This window comes from Peromyscus maniculatus, chromosome 5 (assembly GCF_049852395.1).
Source record: "Peromyscus maniculatus bairdii isolate BWxNUB_F1_BW_parent chromosome 5, HU_Pman_BW_mat_3.1, whole genome shotgun sequence".
NCBI classification, from domain to species: Eukaryota; Metazoa; Chordata; class Mammalia; order Rodentia; family Cricetidae; genus Peromyscus; species Peromyscus maniculatus.
Window position 1 is genome coordinate 87,018,458 of NC_134856.1, and position 12,686 is coordinate 87,031,143.

General features: G+C 40.3%; 1 protein-coding gene across 4 annotated transcripts in view; it reads left to right on the forward strand.

Moving 5' to 3' along the window:
* Nucleotides 1-12,686, forward strand: part of Prkcq (protein kinase C theta) — a 135,899-nt gene that overhangs the window by 57,789 nt on the left and 65,424 nt on the right. For all 4 annotated transcript variants that reach the window (XM_016008506.3, XM_076572827.1, XM_076572826.1 and 1 more), the window contains exons 3-5: nucleotides 647-846; nucleotides 4,482-4,542; nucleotides 11,767-11,929. In XM_016008506.3, coding sequence (XP_015863992.3) covers nucleotides 647-846; nucleotides 4,482-4,542; nucleotides 11,767-11,929 — 424 coding nt within the window. The remainder of the gene's footprint in view (nucleotides 1-646; nucleotides 847-4,481; nucleotides 4,543-11,766; nucleotides 11,930-12,686) is intronic.

Genomic DNA, 12,686 nt, shown 5'->3' on the forward strand with positions numbered 1-12,686 from the left:
GTGTCTTTCATATAAATTCAGTAGTTTTATGGGGACTTCTCTTTTATCAGATGTCGGTGGAATTAATCAGTCATATAACCCAGCCAATCATAGAATAAGAAAGGAAGGTTTTAAAAGACATAAAAGTTGGAGATTTTTGTTGTTGTTGGTTGATGTGTTAAGAGGAGATACATGAATGTGGTTGTGTTTCTTGGTTTTTGTTTTGTTTTTTCTTTTTCCTTGTGATTTTCTGAGACATGGACTTGCTACAAAGCACAGACTGGCTGTGAACTCTCCATCCTCCTGTCTCAACTGCTGTGTGCTGGGGTTTCAGGTCCACCACCATAACCAGCCATAAAGAATTGTTTAAAGGTTATTTCCCCAGATGCTCACTCTCAAAGTGAAGCAAAGAAACATTGACTAGGAAAGGAACATTAGTAGAACATAAGTGGTTCTCAGATGGTTGCTGCTTAAAGCGTCTATATTGAATTTATAAACTTCAATCTAACCTTGTGTCTAACCATGGACCTGTCTTGTTCTGCCCTGGATTGTCTGAGTGAGTTACTTGAGCCCTTGCCTCAAAAGTATGTATACGAGAGCAGTGGGAATCACTATTAAATGAAATTGCATTTGCAAGAGTAATGGAACAGTATTTTTCTCTTCCTAGAAAATGGGCAGATGTACATCCAGAAAAAGCCAACCATGTACCCACCCTGGGACAGCACCTTTGATGCCCACATTAACAAGGGAAGGGTGATGCAGATCATCGTGAAGGGCAAAAATGTGGACCTCATATCAGAAACAACCGTGGAACTCTACTCCCTGGCGGAGAGATGCCGGAAGAACAATGGAAGGACAGAAATATGGGTAAATATCGGAGCTGTGAACTGTATGAAGGGTATGCACCCAAACTTTGAACTTCTGATCTGCCCCCCCCCCATCTCTCAAGTGCTGAGTTTACAGGTGTGTGCCACCACACACAGCTAGTATATATACACCATGATGCTAGCTGTTGAATAGCTTGACATGTCCCTGTCATCCTTAAGGCGTGAGGACACTAGCTGTGGATAAGCAGACACCCTACCTCATACTCCTTGGTGATTACTACTCATGAATTTCAGAATGCATTGAAAACCTCAAATCTCTTTGATGCCTATATATGGAGAGGAGTGTCTCGGATTACAAATAACAGTTATTGGTTTCTTACTCTTAAGGTGCTCCTGGAAATATCACGAATTCTCCTTCATTGGAGAGGTTCTCATCTACTTCTCATCCTGTCCAGATGTGAGAGGACAGAAACAAAACTCATTTCACATCTGATTTTCTCTCTCAACCCCCTTGTCAAGGTTTCTTGTGGCCATAATGAAGTCACTTATCTCATACTAAGAAATACGTCATTCACAATTCGTGATGGCACATTAAGTTTTGGAAAACCTGGGTTGTAACTGTGTGGGCAGCAGATGTTTAGAAATAGGAAAAGGGAAAGCAATTTATGAAAAAATTAAAACAAGCAAATGAGAATTTTTGGGTACAAAATACAGATGACATGTAGCAGTGAAAACCGCCTTCTATATAGGTTGGAAGCCAAGAAAATATTTTCATGTGTTTACATCATTTATGCCAAAGTAGCAAAACTTTTTACCTTTCTACCTGCTCTCTGTAATTCAGATTTTAGCAAGACTTCTAAAAAGCTTTCAGGTTTCACCTTTCACATGGGATGATGGAAACATAGAATGACATTTTGTGCTTATGACCTCACATTGTTTTTGCCTTCTTAAGAAAAGTACACAACTCATCCTTTCTGTCACTGAGTTAATATTTAATGATGAACACATGCCAGGATTTTTTTAAGGTGCCCATGCTTACATATGTCTAGGCAATGTCATTCAACAGTACACATGGAGCACCCTTCACTCCATTTGGGAAGGGGATGTGGCAATCCCAACTCCTGTAGACTGGCTACTTAGGCGAGTAGGAAAGATTAAAGAACTGGAGGATATTGCAGATGTTCAATTTGGTGGTAAGGGATTTTTACAGTCCAAGTTAATGAAGATGTGGGGTTCTGGCTGGGTCTGAAGCACAGGAGGGAGGGGGTTGGCTAGGCAAGGAGAGGGAAGAGACAAGCTACAGATCCCCTGCCCCACTTTCCTGTGCCCGTCTCTTTTCATGTTTTCTACTTTCCACCTAGTTGATTTTGATGAAATTAGACCACTCTCTAATTTTTAATATAACTGACTATGTTTTCTTCTCAATGAAGGAACAGATAATCAGATACTTTATCCTTCTGTAATAAAGTATAGACTTCATTCACAAGCAGTTTGCCTTTCTATTTCTATCTCTTTAAAGTTGCCCTTAGTTCCACATTCCAAGTTTTGCCGATTTTTCTCTTCCTCCTCCTCTTCCATTTTGTTTTGTTCAGACAGACTCTTGTTATGTAGACCAGGCTAGCTTTGAACTACCAGCAGTCCTCCTGCCTCGGTCTCCCAAGTGTTGGGATTGCAGGCACACACTTGACACCAGTGTGTACTTGTAAGACTCCATTCTGCAGTCTAGGACTGTTGGGCGTCACTACACAGCACCATTTACAGCCTCATTCAGCCAACCAGCACACTCTCTGCCTTTGTAAGCTTTATTTTTTGAGGTTATTTCTTGGTTTACTTGTATTTCAAGTGCCCCCAGATTATTTTGAATTTTTATTTTATCTTGCTTCTGTGGTTATCTGCTGTTTTAAAATAAATTTAATTTAACAACAACAGCAATGACAAAAGATTTTTTGCCAGTTCCCCACTCATGTCCATCCTGGCTTTAAAGATCACGTTGGTACTCCCTTTGTTCTTCCCATGCTTTCAAGTGTTTGCGAGGTTTTCCCAGTCACTCCCCAGTGCTTTATAAAACATGGCCTTCTAATCGCTTCCTGATTTACTTTCCTCCATCACCACTACTTTCTGAATGGCGATAATCCCTTGGGGACCAAGTTTCACACTTTCCTTTGAAAATGGGCCTCAAATCGCCCCTGATGGTTCTGTTTTTGCCTCTATTTTTACTAGGTGTCCATTCTTAGGGCCTAAAGCACTTCTCTTTACGTTAATCAGTTTACGTTTGTGTGAGAATTCATAGCTATCCCAGAAACACAGCTTTGTTACTAGTAGCAGGGCGCTGCCAGTCTTTAGAGTTCTTTGAAGTCTTGATGATGTGCACAAGGTCACACAGCCAAGAAATGACCTCTCGATGACTTCAAATTTAATTCTGAGTTCAATAGACCGTTTCCTGCTGTTTCTTCCTTATAACAGGCAACCACTGCAGTGATGACCAACAATGAGTCACTTTTGAATCATAGCTTGTTTTAACTATGTATTTCACTAATGATAAAGTAGGATGGTTTTACATATATCTTACATGTGTTCATACATTTGTATGTATACATACATATATTCAAATGTGTATGTATTATATAAATATTTATATAGATACTCTAAAGGGGTGATATCTATGTCCTTTTTAACCTCTGTGTATGTCACATTACATGGTATCCTACATAAGCCTTTAAAATGGTACTTTGCTCTGGTATCTTCTACATGATACTGTTTAAGTTTTATATATGTATAAAATACATGTAGTATTTATATAATTATAATAATATATAGAATATATAAATACTATGTATATACTTATTCTAAAGTATATACCAAATAATTTAATAATTACCCACATATGCATATTCAATATAATATATATAACATGCATATATAAAACTTTCAAGAACCTAATTAAATTTTTCTTTAGTCATCTTACAAATGCTTGTGATAGAAAAAGGATACCCCATGTATCTACCTAGATGAGTAGCCTACATAATAAGCAAGAGAAAGCCCCTCAGAGCAGGATTTATCTTTACCACCTAAGACCTACTTTTTCAAGTGAGCAAGTCTGGGCATCCAGGATTCTTCTGTCATGATTGATACCTAGGGCTATGCTCTTATACTCTCCAGTAAGTACCCTGCAGGAAAACAGAGTCTGTTTTTGAATTTTGTTTCTTCTGTCTTTTTGTTGTTGTTGTTTGTTTTGGTTTGGTTTGGGGTTTTTTGTTTTGTTTTGTTTTGTTTTGTTTTTCAAGAGAGGTTTTCTCTGTGTAACAGCCCTGGCTGTCCTGGAATTCACTTTGTAGACCAGGCTGGCCTGGAACTCACTGAAATCTACCTGCCTCTGCCTCCCAAGTGCTGGGATTAAAGACGTGTGCCACCACCACCACCCGGCCTTTCTTCTGTCAATTTTGATCCTCAAGTAAATTGAGTGAATTGCCAAGGCATTCCATAAAAGGACAGCCACTGTCCCAGGCACTGCACAATTCTGGTGACAGTGAGCATCATGATGATGATCTTGAGCGGAGAAGAGCCGAGATCTTTTCTCTAGTGGAAACCTGCCATCAGCCACATAGCTAGTTAGGAGGTCCTAGAGTTGGGGCTGGCTTCCCATTCTGACGATGTTTCTCTCCTTCTCTCGCCCAGTTAGAGCTGAAACCTCAAGGCCGAATGCTAATGAATGCAAGATACTTTCTGGAAATGAGCGGCAAGTGACATTTCTTCTTCCTGTTTGGGGGTGAGGAGGGCATGGCCTGTTCAGCGAAGGCTCATTTTGCTTCTGCAGTATCCTAGAAAAGAATTAGGAGAAAGGAGAAATGCAAAGAATTCTATTAAAATTCTCAATGGTGCTCAGGCAGGAATTGAAAACAACTGTTCTGGCTAGACAAACATAGAGCAAATATGAACACATGAGCATGGTATAAATGTAAACATAAAACATTTACAGAGCTGATCTTTCAATGGTGTAAATTCACATGCCTGGTGCTTTTATAGTCTCTCTGTTTTAGTTTGGGATTTCATATGAATACAAAAGGCTGCTCTTGCATTGCTGTGTGTAAGCACATTGCCTATTTATAAACAATGTTCTATCCCCAGCATCCCACTATCCTACATACAAAATAAGAAGCTGAAAATATCTTCTATAAAACTAGTGTCAAATGTGAAGGCCTAAAAAAAGAAAGAAAGAAAGAAAGAAAGAAAGAAAGAAAGAAAGAAAGAAAGAAAGAAAGAAAGAAAGAAAGGAAGGAAGGAAGGAAGGAAGAAAAGAAAAAAGAAAGAAAGAAAAGAAAAGAAAGAAGGAAAGAAGAGAAATGCATTGCCAAAGAGTTTCAGTTCCATGTTGCACATAAACTTGGGTCCCGGAAGTTAAGCATACAAGCACTGTGCTCTGGTGCCTGTGCCAGCCGGTCTGCACTGTCTCTGTGAATTAAATGCTACTGTTTATCTTAAGCCACAGAATAAGCATGTGAACTTGATAACGATAAACTGTTTTTAGTAAATTATTTTTACTTCAGGTTCACTATCACTTATCCAAAAATGCTTAAGACCAGAAGGGTTTCAGATTTTGAATTATTTGGGGGAGTTGGGGGTATTTGTTATTTGGAGATTAGAACTCAAATCTAAACAGAAAATTCTTTTATATTTCATATAAGTGTTACATACCCACCTGAAGATAATATTGCATAATATTTCAAATAATTTTGTACATGAGGCAATGCTTTATGGTATAGAAATTCCTAGTTGTGTATTTTTTTATCTATGCTCAAAATATGTTTAGCATTTTGGATTTTGGACTTTGGGATTCAGGATATTCAAACTGTACCAACAAGAAATGAGTTTTAGTTCAGAGATTTACAGATTCAAATAGCATTATGAGACAAATAGGGAACACTTACCAAGTATTTGGAAATATTAAGGCATGGTTATTAGACTTTTTAAGTCTGCTAATGAGGTTATAGCTGCATGCTTTGTTTTTCTCATTGTTCTAAAAAAAGCAACTTAAGAATTTGTTTGGTCTCAAAATTGAGGAGATATGGTCAACCATGGGATGGGGTGGGGGTCATGGCAGCAAAGACTCAAAGCTGTGCGGATTCTAACTCATTGGTGATTAAGTCCTAGTCACCAGTAATACATCAGTGCCACCTTACAGAAAAAAATAAAGCCCTTCCCCTTGGAGACATTTAGTCAAGAGTGAGTCCAGATTTGAATTCTCTACTTCATGCTCTACAGAGTCTTCTGTCCTCTGTCTGTTGAATGAGTCTGATTCTGTGCCTGCCTGAATGCTGTCTTGTGAATCTCTCCCTGTGTCAGTGTCTGAGTCTGTGCCTGTGCGTGTGTGTGTGCGTGCGTGCGTGCGTGCGTGCGTGCATGAATGGTATCTGCCTTAGTGGTGTGACTGTCTGTCTCTAACAAAGGGCCTCATTCTGTCTTTATTGAACAGCATAGAAATCATCACATGGGGAAGGAATGGGATGCTTTACAGAAATCTTTGAGTTTTAGAAGAGATTAAATCACTGACTCCAACTTATCCCAGCTAACCCAGACAGCAAACATCATTATTTATCAACCAATGTCCATTAATAGTTGCTTTCAACCTTTATAGTAGATTTTAGGAAGTTGCTTTCAACTTCTGCTGCTTGCAGCAAATAATGCACATGCATTACTCTGGGGCAAGGAAGAGTGTGTAACTGTAGCTACACTTTAGATTAGGTTGTAAAAGTTGATTGGTTTGTGTGGGAAATCCAAGGCAGGTAAGTTTGATTGTTACATTATTCTCTTAAAGGCAGGCTAAACAAAGAGGTTGTGTGCACAGTAGGATATCAATCTTAAACGATCTCATGGTGTGTTATTAACTCTGGCTGTGAGGTCCAGCAACAATTCCAGTCTCTTACAAAGTAAGAGATGTTTTTGGAATATATTGTCGTCATACAAAGCAGATGATCACTTGGTGTCTTCAGTCAGGAAGCAGAAAATGATGAAAGCTAGTATGCAGTTTAAATGCTGGTGCTCAGCTTGCTTCCTCCTTTTTTCTCTTTTCTTAGTCTGGGAGCCCAGGCTGTGAGGTGGTATGGTCCACATTTGGTGTGGATCTTCTCTCCTCAGTTAACCTCTCCAGAAGCACCCTCACGGGTGTTCTCAGAGGTATACCTCTTAGATAACTCCAAATCTGGTAAAATTGACAGTGAAGACTAACCAGAACAAGGTAACCCCCATCAACTTGAGATCCAAACACATCCCTTTAGTCCAGAACATTACCCCTGGCATCCCAAATGCCTGTAGCCATCTCATAATGCACTTCGTTCATCTCCAAGAGCCCCCTAAGTCTTAATAGCTCTAATGTAGTTCAAAATCCCAGTCCAAAATCTGTCCTGAAAATCAAAGCAATCTCTTAGCTATGAACCCCTGTAAAATCAAAAGGCAACTTATATACTTACAATATACAATGGCGTAGAGTAAACATTCTCATTCTAAAAGAGATCTAGGGACGTAGTAAAGAAATAAAAGACAAACTCAGCAAGGGAAATACCAAGTTACGTTTCCATGTAGCTCCACGTTGGCATCTAAAGTTTTTAGTGGCAGTATCTGGGCTTAAATAGGCTTGGTTAGCCCTTCCCCGATAATTCTGTTGCCTGCACGTATAGCCTGCCTTGGACTGTTCTATTCCGTGCCTGTTGCTTTCCTCGGCAGACATCCCACACATTCCTGCTACTTCCCACATCCTGGAGTCTCCATTTCAACTTAGGATTCATTATCATAGCTTCATGAAATGGACTCTCAGGGCTTCCTTGCAGGGAATCCACCCCTGCCAGGTCTTGGTGGCTTTCTGGAACCTTGGTGCAATCCTCCATGACCCCATAGCTCTTGTATGCTTACAAAACCAGCATCAAGTAAATGATTCTGACAAATTCTATATTTGAAATGTAGCCTGGCTCCTAGCGCAGCTCCTGAGAGTCTCTGTGCACCTTTCGCAGGCAAACCTGGTAGAATGCTTGCCTAGGCAGTTGTTTTCCAGCAGGGAACTCCATCATCAGCATTCTCGGTTCAAGTTCTCTCCTTTCAAAAGAGTTTAGAACTCTGCAAGTTGAAGCCTTAAATGGGTGGGTAGAGTCTAGCTGGGCAGGGGCAGAGGTGTGTACTTTCCCATTGTTCCAGTACGAGCCCTAGAGCAGCATTGGTTGAACCACCTCTTACTTATTTAACTTCATGACTAGGTTATAAACTAGGCACATGAGCAGAAATACATGATAATTAGATGGCTTGGTTGGGCTCCCCTGGACTTTCAGTAGTTTTCAGTTCTATGGGTTCCTAGATAATAGCTGCTCCAAAGGTCTATCTACCTTCTGACAAGTTCGTAGCTCTTGGTTTCTTGAGGTATCTTACCCTTCTTTTCCACCTTGAAGGTGGACCTTGGCCCAGTATGATTGATGGCAGCTTCTTCTGCCTGTGTGCTTTAGGATGCAGCTGTTTGCTCTTCCTCTTCCTTGGTCCTAGAGAAAGTCCCTCCTTTTGTCGACCTCATGCTTCATCTCTGGCCGCTCTGCCTCATTAATATACTTCCTCTCTAATGTCAACTTTCCCTTTTCTCTGTGGTTTCCTCCTGATTGCTAAGACGTCTTTTCCTAGTTTGAAAAATATGTATATTAACCTTTTTGCCTTTCTGGGTATTTCTTTTCTCTTTCCCTGACATGACATTTCTGTTTTATTCATTTTTTTTCTTAAGACATGATATCAGGTGGTCTGGATGACCTCAAACTTGATATATAGCTGAGGATGACCTTCAACTCTTGATCTTCCTGCCTCTACCTCCCAAGTGCTAGGACAGGATCAGAGGCATGCATCACTGTACTGGTGTTATGCTATAGTGAGAATTTAACCTAGGTTTTTGTGAATGAGAAGCAAGCACTCTACCAACTGAGATACAGCCCCAACCCTCCCTGGCAGTTCTTGAAGATATAGTTCATACATGTTAGTCATTCTTTCTTCATTGCTCCTTTGGGTTTCCCCCCATTTTTTTCCTTTTATTGGAAATAGGTTATTTTTCTCACACAATATATACTGTTTATGGCTCCCCTCCCTCTGCTCCTCTTGGGTCCTCCCCTCCTCCCTCTCATGCAGACCCACCCCTTCTAGATCTCACTAGAAAACAAAGAGGCTTCTATGGGATGGCACCAAAACAAAGCAGAATAAAATAAAATATAGTAAGATGAAACAAAAACCAACACATCGGGATTGGACAAAACAAACAGAAGGAAAAGAGCCCAAGAGAAGGCACATGAAACAGAGACCCACTCATTTACACACTCAAGAATCCCACAAAAATACTAAAGTGGAAGCCATAATATATATGCACAGGACCTGTAGAGTAAAAAGGGAGAAGAAAATATATATAAATAAAATAAAGGTTTAAAAAATGAGTTTTATTTAAAAAAAAAAAGGAAGGGCCCTGGTATGACATTATATGACAAGGAACCTCCAAAGATGCCATCGGGTTCCTTTTCTGTTGACCATCTGGTGCTGGGCAGGCAGCCTACCCTTAGGAGCAGTTTGTTTCCCATAGAAGAAACTCAGTTTTCATTTGGAAGTGATTATCAATCATAGACTGCTTCTGGGTTAGGGATGGGGCATGTACCCAGCTCCTTTGATTCCTAAACCTTTAAAGTCCAGCATGTATCTTGATCAGTTTGCTAACATAGCTTTCTCTGAGACATTGAACCTGCTGAACAAGTTCCAATTTTTTCAGCCTTCAACTTCTTTGACATTTGTCAATGCTGAAAGATTCTTTTTTTAAATCTGTAAGTACTCAATATTTTCTCTTACATCCTCAGCTTTCTCTGCTTGGTTCCTTTAGTAATTTATTTTCCTAGATCCCCAAACCATCTGAATCTACATTACACTGTCACACCCTGGCTCTTCTAAATTGTGCTGTTGTCTGTGTGTTTTTCCTGTCTCCCTGGCTTAGCTGTAGATGCCCAATGGTTAGGAAGAACACCTCAGAATTCTATAGAATGCTCAGCACAGAAATTTAGATGCTCAGGAAACATCAGTGTTTGATTGACTGAAAACAAGTCAATTAAATAAAAGAGCCAATTAAATAAAAGATCTGGAGTTGTTTGTATAAAAGAAATGGCCATCTCATTTCAGAGATAAACACTGCCAATACCAAAAGAATTAAACAAAACCTATGTTTGTACATGGGTATCCCCTTATAATGACTGAAAAGATTAGAGATTAAGGAAGGAGTAAGGAAAAATTTGTTTCTGGAATGTTCTAATGTTTTTAAGTTTACTATAGTCTAACATATAGAAGGGTATATACATATGTAGATATAAAGAATATAGGTATAGATTTAGATGAGAGAGATATATACATATTTATAATAATACAGTTAGGGCTCTATAATATACATTTTATTCCACAAATTACAAATGTCTTATACTTTCATTCATTCCATTTCATTGCCTCTGAACTAAACCAAAATGTCTGCTTTTATTAAGAACTGACACATATAGGTCACAATTTATAGATTTATCTGTATAGTTATTCCTTAAATTGAGGAAGAAAATTATTAACTTGGTGACCGTCTCTCACTCACACTCCCCAAACCTTGCTTATTCCCCCTCCTAATTCCGAATGAAGTGACCTGACAAGTTTATCGTGAAAGTAGTAGGCAGAGCATGATGGCCCAGGTGACGAACTGTGAGGAAAGTGTGGGGAATTCCCTGCACATAGGAGCTTGCATTCTCCATGAAATAGACCCAGAGATGGCTGCCAAGAAGATGTGAGTCCTAAACTGTCTGATGAAACTCAGACGGTTTCCTAGGAGAAGGCCTCTCTACCTGCACAAAATCTCACTTATCTTGCTATTGCCTTCCCAGCCAGCCACTGTTGACAATGGCAAAGTAAGGTTCCTTAGCAGATACACCCACCTCAAGTGTGTGGTTAGACCTCTCGCTGCTGAGCCATAATAGAAGCAATTTAGTCCCATATTGTTAGTTCTTTATGCTTTTGAAATATGAACATGAATTCCGAATTTCCACTTTTGTAGATAAAAAGAAACAGCAAGTGATCCAACAGTCTCCAATTTATGACAAATTATGATTCTAAGCATTATAATCATTAAATGTATTACCCTTGCTTTAGTGGCAGGTCAGAGATCTCATTATTTCATTATTATTTACTATGTTAATTCTCTCAGTTTGCTGAAGTGTTCATTGCGCAACTTAGTGACTTAGCATATTGTGTTCCTTGTGGGTCTTGAGCATCAGCCTAGGCAGTATAGGTATTCTCAGGATTCTGTCATCTTAGATTCCCTCAACACTTTGGGAAGATTTCATCTGAGCATAAGATGCTATGGACAATGACGGCCCACAAGCCCAGGGCTGAGTAAATACGTTCAAATTAGACAGTTGGATGTAAATGACACAGGATGACCTAGACATCGAAAAACTTACTTTGAACTATTAATTTTCTGGCACTTTCTACAGCAGAGGATGTAGCTTGTATATCTGATCACTGTAGCCATCAGGAACCAGAACATTAAACTTCTCCCCAAAGTTCTTTTGCTCCTTTCAATCTTTGGTACCTTATCTAAACACAACTCTACACAAAGCACCCCAGCACCAGAGTTCTCTGTCCTTCTCACATCGCTGTCGGTCACCTTACTCTGTGGAATTACGGACTTGAAATGTCAGAATTCTGGTTTAAAAGACTAAAGAGGGCTAGCTGAGCTAGAGAAGTAAACAATGGACCAATCCAGTCCTTTAGTCATGCTTCCTGCAGTGATTCCATTCCGTCATCCCACCTTCGCAAGCCCTTGGGAGGTCAATGTGTCCACTCAGCACTTACCGCTTCTGTTTCTCAGGTCCCCACCCTCTCCGGCCAGCTGTGACTGTCCTATTGCTTCACTGTGTCCCCTGTTCTCTCTCTACAGACACAAAAGACATGAGTGACTTTGAGAATGAAGGATTCTTTGCCTTGCATCATCGCCGAGGAGCCATCAAACAGGCCAAAGTCCACCACGTGAAGTGCCACGAGTTCACAGCCACCTTTTTCCCTCAGCCCACATTTTGCTCTGTCTGCCATGAATTTGTCTGGTACAGTAACTTCGTGTTTTCCTCCCAAGCTTCAAGAGCTGTCTTTTGTCACTGCTGTGCCCTGAGTGCCTCACAGTGAGGGAGTGTGAGGGAGTCTGAGGGAGTCTGAGGGAGGAGTGTGAGGGAGTGTGAGGGAGTGTGAGGGGCTGAGTACTGTAGGATGGTGGTCAGTGGGCTGATCAGCACTGAAAACATCTAAAAAGCCTGATTCCACACAAGATTTTTTAATAATGTGGCTCTGGAAGAGGGAGACCCACTCCAGAAAGAGTCTTCTGTTAGTTAGCTTTCCTTGACTATGACAAAATACCCACGACTATCAATCTTATAGGAGAAAAGGCTTATCTGGGCTCACAGTTCCAAAAAAGGTTGCCTATCTCATTTATTTTAGGCCTATGACAAGGCAAGACGCTGAGGCAGGACAGAGCTGCTTAAGGCACCTTAAAGCATCCAGGAAGCAAGAGAGGAGAGAAAAGACCAGGGTCCCAGCATTCCTTCCAAGGGCACACTCCAGTGACCTCACTTCCTTCTACCAGATCCCACCTCCTTACAGTTCAAATATCACCACTGGCTAGTTCCAAAACCTTAGCACATGGCTATGGGGCATTTCAGATCCAAACCATGAGAAGGTCCAATGGAGTTTTGTTTCTGACTAACTGAGAGGCTGCTGGTACGTGAGGGAAGGAACAGATGAGGGCAGATTGTTGTAAGCAAAGCTGTGTAATTTTATACTCAATACCTTCATCATCCCAATAGCCCA